Genomic DNA, 16518 nt, shown 5'->3' with positions numbered 1-16518 from the left:
AAAGTATCAGTAGGTTCCATAATGTGGAAATAGTACTAACAACAATCTCACGCACAATGCAATGAAACAGAAGTTGAAAATAATACAAAAATTAAAGAGGTAGTGAGTAGAAATACAAATTAATAAATCAAAATCCAAACTCTGAGAAAATAAACAAAAAGGACAAACTACTAGCTAAGTTAATCAAAGAAAAGGGGAAAAGTGCGAATACACAAAATAAATGATGAAGGAAATGTCCAATGATACAGAAGGAATATTTTAAATCATTAAGAGATTACTTTGCATCCCTCTATACAAATAAATGTGAAAATCTAGAAGAAGTGTTTAATTCCTTAGGCAAATATGGTTTCCCAAACTAACCCTAGCAGAGTTAAAAAAACTTAAAACAGGCCAATTTCATATAAGAAAAACAGGAAGTTATCAGGGAACTACCTAACAAAGAACTAGGTTTGGGTAGTTTCAAGGGGTAATTCTTCCGAAACTTTATAGAATAGATAGGCCCAAGTAGTTGTCTAAATTATTTCAGAGTACAGAAATCAAAGAGAAACTTATTTTTTTATGAAGAAGTTTAATATTGATACCTAAAGCTGATACATAGAGAACAAAAAAAATTAAAGGTCAATATCATTTATGAATACTGATGGAAAAATACTATCAAATGGACTCCAACACAATGTTAAGAAAATAATACAGTATAATAAAATGTGTCTTAGGGGTTTATATGGAGAATGCAAGGACAGTTCAATACTTGTAACTTGGTAATATCAACAGGCCATATTAATAGGTCTAAGAAGAAAAATCACATTATTATCTCTACAGATGATGAAAAAGCCTTTCACAAAATTCAACACCCATGCACTCCTAATAAGAACTCTAAATAAAACAAGAATGCATGTACTTTCTTTAACATGACAAATATATGTACCTCAATCCTAAAGCCAGCATCTGCCTTAATGGGGAAACTCCAGAGGCATTCCCACTAAGGTCAAGGGGAAAAAAAAAAAATCAAGGCAGTTCACTATCTCCACTTATTTAACATTGTTCTGGAGATACTACCGAGTACAAATGGACTAAAGGAAACAATTAGACGACTAGGAACTGAAAAGGAGGGAAATATACCTCTAATTTGTAAATGGCATGATAGTATACTTGGAAAATCCTAGAGAGTCAATGAGAAACCTAACTCAAAAAATGAAAGAATTCAGTAAAAAAAAATAGAATATAAAATCAACATGTAAAATCAGTAGCAACTCATCTCAATAATAATTAGAAGCTAAAATGAGTGAGAAAAACCCTTTTATAATAGCAAAAAAGGCAGATAAAACACTTAGCAATATACTTAACAAGAAATATGTAAGGCCCATATGAAGAAAACAATAAAGACTACTCTTAGAGGCACAAAAGTAGACTGGAGCAAGTGGAAAGACATCCCTTGTTCTTGGTTAGAATGTCTCAACATTACTCATGATTAAGATATGTCTTCCCGGGGCGCCTGGGTGGCTCAGTGGGTTAAAGCTTCTGCCTTCGGCTCAGGTCGTGATCCCAGGATCCTGGGATCGAGCCCCGCATCGGGCTCTCTGCTCAGCGGGGAGCCTGCTTCTCTTCTTCTCTCTTTGCCTGCCTCTCTGCCTACTTGTGGTCTCTGTCTGTCAAATAAATAAATAAAATCTTAAAAAAAAAAATTTCTTCCCGAAGTTAACTGACATATTTAATATGATCTCAATAAAATTTCCAGTGGGCTTTTTTTGAAGTTTGAGCAAGTAGATCCTAAAGTTCAGACTTTATTGAAATATACTATGAAGTCTGTAATAAAACAGTATATTATTGGCACATGAATAGACATAATTAGAATAGTACAGAAAGTCTAGAAATAGGCCAGTGTATAGTATGACATAGAAGTGTTATATCTCAAGTCACTGGGGCAAATTAAGTATTAATGATACTGGATGGCTATTTGGAAAAAAATTAAATGAAATCCTTTCCTTAAACCATATATTTAGAATAATTAACTCTAAATATATCAAGGATTGAAATGTAAAATGTCAAAGTATGCAAGTATAAGAAGGAAATATGAGTGAATTCCTCCATAACCTAGGTTTCAAGAAAAGGCTTTCTAAATGTCTAAAAATTCAGATGCATTAAAAAAAGACCAATTACACAAAGATAAAAATCATTTGTAGGCAAAAGAGCTCTAAGAATTGATATGAAGTGATTACCAAGAGGTATTAAGGGAAAGATGCATAATACAAAAGAGGATATGTAAAATGCTACCCCTTTTGTGTAACAAAGGAGGAAATATAAGAAAACATACTTATGTCTATCAGTGCAAAGAGAAACACATAAAGGATAACCAGAAAGCAATGAAGGTCATAGCCCATGAAGGATTAGGGGTACAGGAGAATGGGGTGAAAGTACCACAGGTAGCACTTCTTTGAGTATAACCTTTTGTATAATTTTTATGTTTGGAAGTGTGTGACTATCCTACATACCTAAAGAATTACATAAAAAAGAACAGGAAAGAAAAAAAAAATACCAAAACAGCAAACTGAAACAAACAAACCTTGTTGTATTTCTAATAAATATCATGATCGCAGTGAACAAAATGGAGGAAGGGATGGAGGGAGGCAGGCAGGCAAATCCAAATAAATATGAACACAATATTTAACCATGAACCCTTGGTCTTGGGCAAGGTGAAGTGTGGGGGCAGAGTGAGAATTACAAGCAAATCTCGAATAATATTAAGTTTGTTTCTTGTGATGGTATGAGTGAAACACTCCTGAAACTGCTTTGATGTACTATAGGACTGAACCAATGAGTACACATGTTGATGTTGTTGGGAGCCAGGGTTGGTTATCTTCATGGGAGGAACATATAAATATGGAATGGGGTAAGGCAAGAAAGAACAGATAGAAATATAGGTATCAGTGTGAACTTATGATTCCTGAAATATGTATAGGTATGTGTATATGCATGTTAACATGCATATACATGTGTGTTAATGTGTGCATATGAATCTATATGTAAGAGAAGTTTTATGTATATGAAAGCATGTATTTCTTAGTTCTGTCCATTGAAGAGTAAAGAAGCAAAGATACCCCAGGCATGATGGGTACATACAGCACTCAGATCTTGGTGCCTAAAACCATTCACCCAATAAAACCAGCTATGTTTCCTCAGAGAAATAACTGATTCTAGAGCTTGGACAGTGTGGATATAAAGCAAACCTTATAAGGTAAACATCTTCTTAATGCCAGAAAATAAGAAAGTACTCAAAAAAATTAAGGGAGGGTGGGTGTCTACAAGCTAGCTCGAAGGTGCTACCTCTAGCCAAGTCTGGGACAATTTGGGCACCAAAGTATCAACAGTAATGAGTTATAAATCTTTGAAAAAAATAGGTGCTCATGTGACCACAATAACAATAAATAGATAAATGAATGAATGAGTGAATGAATCAATGAATGAAAAGGAAACAAGGGAAGATTCATAGAGAATGCTGAGAACCTCTGGTAAATGCCGTAGGAGTCCAAAGACTGGATCAGTAAAGATTTACAAATGGATGCTACACCTAGGGGTAAATTCTGATGAGGATATTTGTTAGTCTTAGAGTGTGTCCCCACTGACAACTTATGTACAGTGAAAACACTGGGAAACACCTTGATAGGGTGATGGAAATTAACATCAACAATGAAGGACAGATAGAGATCATGTGCCTCCAAACGTGACCCGAGGAAGGGCACAGCATCACTTATACAGTATTCTGACCAATAATGCATAACCTCAATTTAATTACAAGAAAACAGCAGACAAATTCAAACTGAGTAACAGTCCATTGTGGGGTGGGGGTTGCAGTTGGGTTATATTCTTCAAAAATGTCAATGTCATAAAAGACAAAGAAAGAAAAAATGCCATGATCATTGCTAGGTCAACTGAAAAATTAATATAAGGATGGCAGAATAAATAAAAATACTGAATATGGTATCTAAAAAATGTTACCCATACATATATTCATAAATACAGATGAGGGACAAGCACATGAAGTGAAGGAGGCTTTCTATAATTCTGGTAAATGTTCTTTTTTTTTAAACCTTTTTGGAAGTTTTAGATGTTTAAAAATGAGATATAATGAAATGCACACAAGTTGTGTTTTCTTTGCTGCTCTTCACTGTAATTTATCCCTAGGTAGGTAAGAATACTAAGGAGGTGAGCCAGGCTGCCCTAGAAAGGAATGAGCAATGGCTACATTGCTTCTATGGACATGGGACCTCCTATCTGCCGTATATTGTTTATCTGCTGGTGTGTGTTGTATATGACTGCATTCGTGAAGTTATGCACTATGACAGAAAGACTTCCCTTTAATACCACAGTTCCCATTTATAGTTTCCGTTTTTTTCTGGGGATTTAAAAACTAACGTCATGTGAGAGAGATCATTACTAATAGTCACCTCACTGGAAATATTACCCACCTCTTCCATGTACTATGTAAGTTCCAAACAGGCAGGGATTTGATCTACCTTTATTATTCTCAGGGAACAGAGGAGTGCAGTGCCAGAACACAGTACAAACTGAACACGCTTTGTTTTTAAATCAAGGAGCGGTCATCAATATTGTTCATGCAAAATGAATATAAATGATAATCTTATTAAGTCAAGAAATTTAATGGGAAGCCTGCAAAACAGCCTCCATCATTTTTAAGGTAAAGTTCCATCCAAAGATCTTTTTCTTAATTATGAACAACAAAAATCATTAAAAAAAAAACCCAAAAACCCAGAGGGGTGAAACTGCATGTTACATTTATCCATAGGCATCACAAAATGTCTTTTTTTTTTTTTTTTAAAGGAAAAACCTAGATTCAAGTTTGCCTGTCTTGTCTTCTAGTTGGAAGGAAAACTGTAAGTCCTTAAATTACTTCTGTTTCCTTCACATGTGTATTTCAGGATCCTTACAAAAAGGTACTATAGAGAAATGTGTTTTGAAACATTTAACTGGCTTTAAAAAAGGTGTAATGTGTTGGGAGGTGACTAATCAATGTTATTTTCAGAAAGGGAAATCCAGGTTAAAACTGAACTGTTTCCTAGTGCCTGTATAAGAATGGAGAATTTATGAATTGACAGGAAATTTCAGCATAAGAATCTCTCCTCTTCGGGATTCCCTTAGGGTTTTATCAAATGTGAATAAATATAGCCTTATTATCAGGTAAATAATATTCTATCAAGTAATTCTTATTAACACATGAATGGTCACAGAGGTTCTAATTTTCTTTGTCAAATCCCAGCATGAGATAGAAATCATAGCTGGTTATTATTATTTTCATTCAACAAAATTATTTCTTTCAGTAACAATAATACAGATGTAAATGGACAATTTTAAGATATGACTTGATATAATAACATTAACTCATCTGGTTTGATTGCCCTCTTACCTAATGTTATCCAGCTAATGATCTGGTTAAAAAGAGGCAGTCCTTGTTTCTTGAGCAAACTATCATGGGTCGTATACACAACATACATGGACAGCACAATGCTCAGCATCTGAAAGTAAATACAAAACACACCAGTAGAAGAGAAGGTAGTGAAAGACTAATTTATATATAAAAAGAATCCTTAGAAAATTGCTTGAACAACAGGAATCTAGCCCCAAAGCTACTGAAATTGGACCAGCTCACCATCTCACAGCCAAGGGTATAGGATAGAGCTCTGGTAGTAAGCAAAGGCCCTCTTTTACAAGGACAAAATAAGGCATTTTACATTTTCAAGAGTAGTCTGATATATGTGATCACACCATATCTATTTAGAAATACTCATTATTAATGTCGAAGATTTCTTTTTTTTTTTTTTAAGATTTTATTTATTTGACAGAGAGAGATCACAAGTAGACGGAGAGGAAGGCAGAGAGAGAGAGAGAGAGGGAAGCAGGCTTCTCGCTGAGCAGAGAGCCCGATGTGGGACTCGATCCCAGGACCCTGAGATCATGACCTGAGCCGAAGGCAGCGGCTTAACCCACTGAGTCACCCAGGCGCCCCAATGTTGAAGATTTCTTAACTCATGGAAATGAGACGGTGCCATATGGTTGAGTGCCTTCTACCTGTGGCTCTCACCCAGTCATATCCACTGACTCAATACATATTTGGGGTCTGAATGTTCACCTGGTACTGGGAACACAAGGAACACAATATTCTTCAGAGAATATACATAAATGTGGAGAACTGGTAAACTATGGCTTGTAGGCTGGTGGCCTGTTCCTAGAAATACTGTTTTCTTGAAACTTAGTCACTTATGTGTAATCTACATTCATTCATTCATGTGTAGTCTACAGCTCCGCATACGCTACAGTGGTAGAGCTGAGAATTTACAACAGACTCCATATGACCCACAGCTGAAAATATTTATAACCTGGAGCTCTAGAAAATTATTTGCCAACCTCTGAACTCATGGGTTATTTGCTATTTTTAAGAAATGACATAATTGGCTGTAAATCTCCTCTAGAGATCAGATTAGCAACCTCATCACCAACCCTTGAGGTACCTTTAATTTCTCTTATATTTTCAGTGAATTCAGAAAAAAAATTGAAAAAAGAATTTTAGAAAAACAATTATTGATAAAGCTATGACCCAATCCTAGGATCCTTTCAATTGCAAGACACAGTCTCATGTCAGAGATGTTAATATGTCAAAAGATATTTATCTTGGAATCACCAAAAATATGCTATACAGTAGAGCAATTAATTCAAATTAATAAAGGTAATGTAAAAAAAAATTTCATAACAGATTTGCCAACTCAGGGGTATTTCCAGCAAAGACTGTAAGAATTTTAACATACTTGGTCCTTTAGAGTGGGATCCAGAAAATTCACTTCTGCCAAAGTAGTCATAATTATAGATGAATTCCGTCAAAGCTACCTATGGGCTTCAGTGGAAAGCCAGTCAGTGTACCATTTAAAATGAAATGTATGTTCCTTTGTTTTGACAGAACATTTGACAAAATATTTCTTCTCATTTTATATGTTCTCTGTTGTTCTCCAAGAATAAAATAACATCTTTTAAGTGTTGTTATGCTTTTATTTTAGAGTGTTTTTGGCACTACTTTCTATCACCCCAGCTTTGTTCGGAGGAAGTTTTTCGAGAAGACTCCTCTAAGTGTTCTTTTGTCAGTGTTCTGGATGTGTTCTTTTATTTATTTTTTTTTTTGTAAGAAAACCAAACAAGTAGTTTCCATGCTCACAACTCTATATTATCCCTACAGTTTAAAAACAAACAGACTGAACCTATATCACTGAAAAACTCACATCTAGTATGCATTGTAACTGGGAACTGACCTGATTTTGAAACCTCAAGTTCAAAGTTCTTTTCACCACACCAAAGCCAGCAACCAAGGTGACGTCTACTTTCCCTGGCACATCATCTGAAGCATTAAACTGGCTATTTTTTATATACACATACTCAGAGGCTGCTCTCACGTCAAAGATGACCCTTCCCCTGACTCGAAGGGGCTATACAGAATCTCAGACCAAAGGAGGCTGTTTACAGCTCAGCTTTTTGGTCAATACGGATGCCTCTTATATCTCCCTAACCTCTGCTCTCTTGGCATCTTTGGGCTGCCTCCTGCTGACCTTTTGGCTATTTCATACCTCTTAGAGAATATATTTCCATGTAATATCTTAGAGAACTTTCTTTTCAGCTGGCAGGCACCAAGCAATGTAAATATGATGGCATCTTAAGAACAACATCATTAAGGGGTGCCTGGGTGGCTCAGTGGGTTAAAGCCTCTGCCTTCGGCTCAAGGTCAGGATCCCAGGGTTCTGGGATCAAGCCCTGCATCGGGCTCTCTGCTCAGCGGGGAGCCTGCTTCCTCCTCTCTCTCTCTCTCTGCCTACTTCTGATCTCTGTCAAATAAATAAATAAAAATCTTAAAAAAAAAAAAATAAAAGAACAATATCATTATATACAACAGTAAGATCCATTTGGTCTATCATTAGTATAACACGGTGTTGAAAACCTGTAACTGACCTGAAATAGATGTAACAGCAGCTCTTCATTTATAAAATGATCTTTTCTTTTTAAGAGAGATGTTACAACACACAGGGATAGCAGGAGAACCAGCAAGCCGGCACCCATTCTGTTTTAAAGCACAATTCACAACTTTAATTTTTCTTAAGATAGTTACTAGAACACATATAAACATGTCAGATATTTACTCTAATGTAGACCCTATTAGTCATTTGGTTTTATCAAGATGAAGGAGCAAAACAGATATGTTGGTATAACAGGAATAAAAATCACAGGATGAAGATGCAGTAGGGGATGCCTGGGTGGCTCAGATGGTTAAGTATCTCCCTTTGGTTCAGGTCATGATCCCAGAGTCCTGGGATTGAGTCCTGCATTGGGCTCCTTGCTCAGTGGGGAGCCTGCTTCTCTCTCTGTCTGCCCCTCCCTCTGCTTGTGCTCTCTCACTCTGACAAATAAACAAATAAATAAAATCTTTAAAAAAAAAAAAGATGCAGTAGGGATGGGGTTATTTTTCATTTCTCACAATTTTTTAGTTATCTTTACCTTATTTCTTTACTTTGACTTTTTGAACTTTTAAATTTTTTAATCTGTTGATTATTTTGATTTTTTAAACTTTTATACATACCAGCTATCATAATTCTTAGCCTGACTTGGATAAATTTACAGAAAACAACATAAAAAATAGTTATACGTACATATCATCAGTATCTACAACATAAATTTTCTGACTACGAGCACTAATTCACACAAAAAGGATCAACATTTCTATTCCCTACTATTGTTAAGAGGACAACATGTTTCCTTCTAGCATTGATCTTGGCACTTTCCTCAGCTGCCCGAGGCTAAAGGAAGGGCAGGACGGGGATCACCAAGGGGATCACCAAGGCGGCATGCAGGTGAGGCATCTGTACGGTAAAGAAACAAGAAATTACACTTTTTTTTTTTTAAGAGAGGGAGGGAGGAGGGTGTGGAGGGGCAGAAGTAGAGGGACAGAGAGAATATTTAGCAGGTTCCACACCCAGTTGGGAATTTGACATGGGCTGGCTTGATCTCACAACCTGAGACCTGAACCTCAAGACTTGAGCTAAAATCAAGACTTGGATGCTTAACAGCCTGAGTCACCCAGTGCCTGATAAATTACACTTTTTCAAGAACACCAGGTATGGTGTGGTTCCTGAAGCTGAAGGAAACTGACACCAAGGAAATGGTATACTAATATTAAGCTATATTTCTCGCCTCCTAAAAATCTGAGTAACATAGGACAACTGAAATAAGGTTAAGGACACAGTCTGGAAGCAGGCAATACAAAAACTAAGAGAAAAGGAGTTGGTTAAAGAGAAATAAGAAAGCAAAAAGCAGGGCTAAAAATGAATGCAAAGCAGGAATTCCTAGGAAAATACTTGCTTGTTTTTGTTTTTGTTTTGATTCTTTTAAGGGGAAAAAGTAGTTATACATTCAACATGGATTACCATTAAAACTTATGAAAATAGCCATCTATGATCAAGATTCTTTGTTTGCTTTTCCTTTTAAAAAAATAATTTGGTATTTTAATTCACTGGCAAATATAGAGACTTAAGTAAGTAATCCACTGGCAAAAATAGAGACTTAAGTAAGAGTTATTGTTATTTTTTATATTTTATTTTTCCTTTAATTTTATCCTTAAATGTTTCACATATCTGTCTTGGTAAGTTTCTAAAGAAGGGAGGTGATGTGAAACATCAAATGGTGAGTAGAAATTTCTCCATGAACCAGGAGTCAAAGTAAAGAAGTTGCAAACATAGCTACTAAAATACCAGCACAAACTTAAATCACTGAGGAATTTAAATTAAGAAGCATAGAGGGAAAAAACATAATTTTTAAAAATACAAATTAGATTTCTCATGTTTTAACACGTTTGCATCTTGAAATCATCTTTAGCAAAATATGCAAGTGGCAAATTTCTATGGAGACTATTTATATAATCTCTTCTCCTTTTAGTATATAAATTCTGCTCAACTATGCCAACACTGCTTGAGCAGGACAGAAAGGCAGACTGACCAAAGTGGGGAAAGGGGCTTTATAAAGAGACAATAGGAGAGCTCACACAGAAATACGAAACAAGAAATAAATGAAAATATTTGAATTCATCTTCTTACATACTATTATAGTTTATGACAGATAGAAAATGTTTTTACTTCGTAACTCTAATAAATTATGGCTTAGAAGTATGGTCTTAGAATTCAATACAATTATTTTGGGCTCTACTAATAAACGGATTTTACACTGATAAATATCATATAAATAACATAACCAAAAATTAACATATACTTAAAAGAAATCATTTAAAAAATATCATTCCTTCAGCTAAAAAAGATCTACCCTCATCAATTAAAGATTAGGTTAAAATGTTAAAAAAGTTGGCTTATAAAGAGTTCAAAACAAAGTAGCAAAGATAATTGCATGATTAGAAAATGAAAGGAAATGTTACATGAAATACAGATCATTTAGCTTGTCAAGCACACACAGGCACATGCACATACATACACAGCCAGTGGATTTCTTGATAATAATTTAAAAGCAAAGGTAATCAATTATTTTAGAGATGTATTTGGGATATATTGAGAAGAAATAAGTGTGATGGCAGCATGCATGTATACAGAATTTTCTAACAGTTTAAGTGGTTAGATATGGTAAAGTTGTCAAGGTACAGAGCTTCCTCCCCTAGAGATCATTACATGCGGATTAGAATAGGAGACAATTTCATTATTCTAAGACTATAAAGTGTGGACGTGCTCAAAGGCAAAGATGAAGATTGCATCAATGGGTTATAGATATTTTCATTTTTGGCAAACAGAACATTTTTTCATATGAAACCTTTTTACTGATTCCTCAATATACAAAAGCTTCTAGACTTTTTTTTTTATTTGGCATTTTAAATTATCAGTGTTTGGTCCAATTTCATTTTTTTGAAGGCCCAGAATCATCTCCAAGGAGCCTAAATGCTCCCCAGAGCCCGAGCCAAAATCTCTAATTGTTTGATATTAGTATTTTAACTTTTATTCATTAGTTTATTTTGAAACTCATGACCAAGATTAGGTTCAGATCTCATGGTGTGGATTGAGAAAAACAATTATGTTGAAAAGAAAATAAGTTAAAATATTGTCCGTACACTAGAAAGATATCTGGCTTTCGTCCTACAACAGGCATCAGTGGGAACACTGCCAGGAGCAAAGAGAAGAAAATCCAACTCAGTGAGATGCTCTAAAATAAATAAAAAAGTTATCTTTAGACAAGTGTGGTAAAGAAAACTGTCTTTAGTGTTTCACAGGCTATATGGCTGTGAAGACTACATGCAAAACCTTAGAGCTGTTTAAACTGTAAAACAGTTCCTCTGGGTGGCGGATGTGTCATGTGATAGGTACTGTATTAGGTATAATATGAGCATTATCTGATTACCTTCCCACAGTAACCTCATAAGGTGGGTTATATTACTCACAATACTTCAGATGAGGAAACGGAGCTCAGAGATGTTAAAGTTTATCAGTGGTACCAGGTCTATGACCAGCAAATGAAACAGCCAGGATTTAAACCTGGGTCATATTTCACAGCACGGGCTTCAATCAACTTAAGAGACACCATATACTGATGGCATCTAAAGGAAAGCTGGCCTGCAATCGTAATTAAGTGATTGAGCTCAGGAGGGAAGGAAGTAGAATTACTTCTGCAATTAAATTAAGATACAAAATTATCAATCACTCCTTTAGTTGGAGAATCTTCTAAGTTCTCATAGGGTGGAAAGAAGATATTTCTATCCTCCTGTTACCTCCATCAAAAAAGTATCAAAGGGACACGTGAGTGGCTCAGTGGGTTAAGCCTCTGCTTTCAGCTCAGGTCATGATCTCAGGGTCCTGGGATCGAGCCCCACATCAGGCTTTCTGCTCAGCAGGGAGCCTGCTTCCTCCTCTCTCTCTGCCTGCCTCTCTGCCTACTCGTGATCTCTGTCTGTCAAATAAATAAAATCTTAAAAAAAAAAAAAGTATCAAAGTGGAAACATGAGCCAATTCTCAGGGCTGGGGTAAAGGTGCCTCCTCTGACTTGAGTTCCGAGCACTGCCTCCTAAGCTGCTGGACAGCTCTAGACAATACCATCCTTTAGATATTTGAGGCTAATGGAATCTAGGAAGCAATTTAGAGAAGGACATACCAGTTCTGCCTCAGAGTATTTCAATCATCGCATGACCAATTCATTTTGATATGAAAGTCTATGTGAATCACTTAAAGGTAACCTCAGTCCTCCTGTCAAAAGGACCAGGCTCTTTATGTAAGGACACGTTCTACCCTTTTCTCTAAAAACGAACAATTCCCTGAGTTAAACACATATCAAAACAAAGTAGTGGCTCATCTATCCGATGTCAAAACAAGTACTTGTACCTTTGCTCGAGTCCGTAGCTGAGTGATAAATGGCCAACACGCAAAAGCTACAAGTCCAGCGGTGAGCATGTAGCGGTAGAAAAAACTGAGAACCTAGCAATGCATTCGAAAGAAGAAATGAAAAATGAGGTCATTTAAAAGGAGTTACATATGTATGAAAGAGATCTGAAAATGCTGTAATGCGGTAAATTACTCACTAATACTTCAATTCCCAGGGTAAAGATGAACAGGTAGGCAACCAACTGACTTGGAGGAAAGGTCAACAGGGATAAGACAAAATCTTGAATGACTCGAAACCTGTTTGACAAGATTATTTACAAAAAGATTATTTATACTATATAGTGAACAAAACTTTAGGTTAGTATGGTAAAAAATAAAAACTGGGCAAACCTAGAAATCAGGGACTGACTTTTCAATTCATAGGTTATTCAAAAACTAGTATAATCTCTAACAAATTTCTCTCAATGGCTTCTTCACTTAAGTCATTTTTTTGAAAGCTAGAAGTATTTTAGGAAAAAGTATAATTTCTGAATTTGATAATGATCACAAAAATTTGTTTTAAAAATAAACATTAGGGGGGCACCTGGGTGGCTCAGCGGGTTGAGCCGCTGCCTTCGGCTCAGGTCATGATCTCAGGGTCCTGGGATTGAGCCCCGCATCGGGCTCTCTGCTCAGTGGGGAGCCTGCTTCCTCCTCTCTCTCTGCCTGCCTCTCTGCCTACTTGTGATCTCTCTCTGTCAAATGAATAAATAAAATCTTTAAAAAAAAATAAATAAACATTAGGGGCACCTGGGTGGCTCAGTTGTTAAGTGTCTGCCTTTGGCTCAGGTCATGATCCCAGGGTTCTGGGATTGAGCCCCACATCAGGCTCCTTGCTCAGCAGGAAGCCTGCTTCTCCCTCTCCCACTCCCCCTGCTTGTGTTCCCTCTCTCTCCCTGTGTCTCTCTCTGTTAAATAAATAAAAACCTTTAAATAAAAAAATAAAAATAAAAATAAACATTAATGATAAATAAATAAATGTTTGATCTTAGGCTACACATGAGTATATAAAATTAGAGATATATGATCAGAAATAAAATACAATGAACCCAAATGGACAAAAACCGGAAAAATTTTTAAATTCACCAAGGCTAATCTTATACTGAAATCTCAAATATCTTAATAAAATGAGTATAGGTTTTCCTAATCTAGGTAGAGAAAATCTTAACTGCACTTTTTCTCTGAACTAAATAACCTTTTCCAAACCCAATTTAAGATGCTGCTAATTGTACACTCATTGTAATTAAATGTGAATCCATAACCGTTAAAAATGTATTACATACTTGAGTACTTTACATTTTATGACTGGAAAAAATTTTTTAGCATTTGTAGTGATTAAGCAAGTAATTATAAAAGGTCAGTATCATTTAGTTTATGATCTTTTCCTGACTGAAAACAATGGCCACATAAAGTTATCAAACTACTAAGTAAATATAACACCAGTCCAAAGGAGAATGCTTCTTTTGTTTTCAACAGTGAATAAGTATAGGGAAACAAGAGATGATTCTGTAAATCATTTAGAAGATCTTATAGAAAAAGTGAATTTTTATGTTTTATTTTCTATATAACCTATCAAAAAGATAAAGATAGAACACAACGTACATTCAAAATCACCTTCCCTCTTAAAGTTTAAATACATACGTCATCTTCATAATGAAGACATTTAATAATTCAGGAGAGGTTCTGTAGTAGAATAGAATTTTCTGCAAGGATAAAACTTCCATTCTAAAAATTTTTAAACCAGGGGGTGCCTGGTTGGGCTCTCTGCTCAACGGGGAGCCTGCTTTCCCCTCTCTCTGCCTACTTATGATCTACTCTCTGCCTACTTATGATCTCTCTCTCTCTGTCGAATAAATAAACTCTTTAAAAAATAAATAAATAAATAAAATTTTTAAACCAGAATAAATGACACGAGAAAAAAATCTGATTTAAGTATATATATGTAGTAATCCTAGTCCTTTCAAATGGAGATGCAACACTATATCCTTTTGTTAGTGTCTTTTTGTCTTATACTTTTAAATGTTTAAAATAGTAAACATTTTAATATTAATTTTTATTTTTGATATTTTAATATGTTAATATTTTTAAATACTTAATGTTTTTAAAGGATAGAAAATGTGGTCAAAGCTGGAGTTAATAAAAATTAGAATAAAAATACACATCGTGTCTTGACAAATATGTTGGCCAACCCTGAAAATACCCTTACTAAGTCTTGGCTCTCTCTCCCTGGTGTGCTCTTGGGGTCTGGTTTTCTCAGAGGATGCCTGGATGCCCAAGACCAAGTTTAAATTCTAGGTTACTGGTGCAAATATAGAGGTCACCATAATGTGCAACATGACCCTTGCTGCCTATGAACACGAACCAGCCCAATATTTGGGTGGTTTTATTTTAAAGTGCTTAAAACTCGCCTGAGAGCTCTACCTCTGATGTCTTCTCTAATGGTAAGTAAGTTTCCCTCTTACTTCCAGGTTGTAAGGAGGTGCTTAAAGGAAGAAACCATGGCCCATGTGAATAATATCTACCACTCTCTGTAGGTATACATTACAGGCCTGGATTTAATTACAAAGTTCCATTTATCTAGGTTGAAATGATAGCTACAAAAAGAAGGGGGAAAATGTGTGGAAAGAAAACATATGTACATTTCCTTATGAAACATGAAGATATGCTGGGATCTCAGATAATGAGACTAATTCAAAATAGAAGTTATTTCTGGCAAAGTACCATCAATATTAATTACCCTATTTGTCGTCCAGATTTTTCTTATTTATAGAGGATACAAAAAGAGGGGACAAGGTCAATAGTACCCCAGGGCAATAAAGATGAAGTCAAAAGGGAAAGGCAAAACAAAAAGGATGTTTATATGCAACATTTGTGCTGCTACAAATGAAGTGAGAAGGCTCAGAGATTGGAGGGTATTATAAATATCTTTGATGATTTATGCCATAGAAATCTCATGCACTTTAAATACAAATTAAACTGTCAAAGAAGTGTAAAATAAGACAGTAAGGTGTGTTACTTACTCTCTCAGCACAGCATACCATATGGGGATGGGCAACAAACAATATACGTAGTAAGTCCAGGGACAGTCTTGAATCAGCAGGAAAAATGCTACTAAAACACCAAGAGCTGTAAAACTACATGCCAGGAGGTGGCTTGGTTTCTGAAAATCAAACAGAACATTAAAACACTTCTAAATTCATATTAATTGATAGGTTCTTAAAACCATACCACTACCTGATTAATTGAAGAACTGCATTAAAAAATTTTTTTTGTCATTGGAGAAGTATCATTACAGAAAAAAAAGCTGGATATCCTGGCATTGCTGTAATTTAAAGGTGATCGTGTTCCTCTAGTTTGTTTGCAAGTAACTTGTTTGGAACTCTGAACATATTTCTCTTTAGTAACAATCTTAAAAATGTTGACTGAGCTCCCTGACCAGCTCACAGAAGCCCATTTAACGCACAATAAACTGTGGGACTTAATCTTTTGGAACAATGCTTCTGTCTATTCAAACTCCAACTCGACATGCTGCCCACGCTCCTCTCCCCATTGCCCAACCACAGTGTGTTCATTCAGTCATATCTTCTCTTCCCAACTACCTGCCAGACAAAAAAGGAGTTCCTCAATGTAAGCCACCTGTGATGGCCTCCATGGGCCACGAGGGCCCACGGGTGCTCTGGGCCAGGAGTAATGAAGCAAGTTTCAGGGACAGACATTCCAGTGATTGGAAAAAGAATGCATCTACGGAAAGCTGGGACAGCACCAGAGGAAAAACCCAGGAATGGAGGGGTAATACGGCATTACCTTTTGTCTGTCCTCGTTTTGTCTCTGTTTTCCTCTTGCATTGCTAGCCAAAGCTAAGTAAGGTGAGAATTAAGAATTACTCAGTGGAGTAGAGGAATTGCAGAGGAGGGAGACAAGAGATTTTTTTCCTCCTTATAATTCCTCCTTACTGGCATAAAATGTCATCAGAAAGGAAATAAGAAATAAGGATAAACTAAGGACATCGTTGTGAAAAGGAAGGTGAAACACCAGTGGTGTGATGAAGAGTTTAGGACTACACAGATCA

At 35.8% G+C, this 16518-nt stretch overlaps 1 protein-coding gene across 7 annotated transcripts in view; it reads right to left on the bottom strand.

The window, feature by feature from the left end:
* PIGN (phosphatidylinositol glycan anchor biosynthesis class N) overlaps positions 1–16518 on the bottom strand; it is a 106273-nt gene that overhangs the window by 38849 nt on the left and 50906 nt on the right. For all 7 annotated transcript variants that reach the window (XR_007121896.1, XM_047697395.1, XM_047697393.1 and 4 more), the window contains 6 exons: positions 15470–15609; positions 12608–12707; positions 12411–12503; positions 11150–11241; positions 8002–8110; positions 5420–5528 (listed from right to left, as the gene is read on the bottom strand). Coding sequence is in view for 6 of the 7 variants with exons in the window: in XM_047697395.1 (XP_047553351.1) it covers positions 5420–5528; positions 8002–8110; positions 11150–11241; positions 12411–12503; positions 12608–12707; positions 15470–15609 (643 nt within the window). In the remaining variant the exon portion in view is untranslated. The remainder of the gene's footprint in view (positions 1–5419; positions 5529–8001; positions 8111–11149; positions 11242–12410; positions 12504–12607; positions 12708–15469; positions 15610–16518) is intronic.

Source organism: Lutra lutra, chromosome 12, assembly GCF_902655055.1.
Source record: "Lutra lutra chromosome 12, mLutLut1.2, whole genome shotgun sequence".
NCBI lineage: Eukaryota > Metazoa > Chordata > Mammalia > Carnivora > Mustelidae > Lutra > Lutra lutra.
The sequence above is the reverse complement of the archived record's forward strand: the minus strand, read 5'-3'. Positions and strand labels throughout refer to the sequence as shown.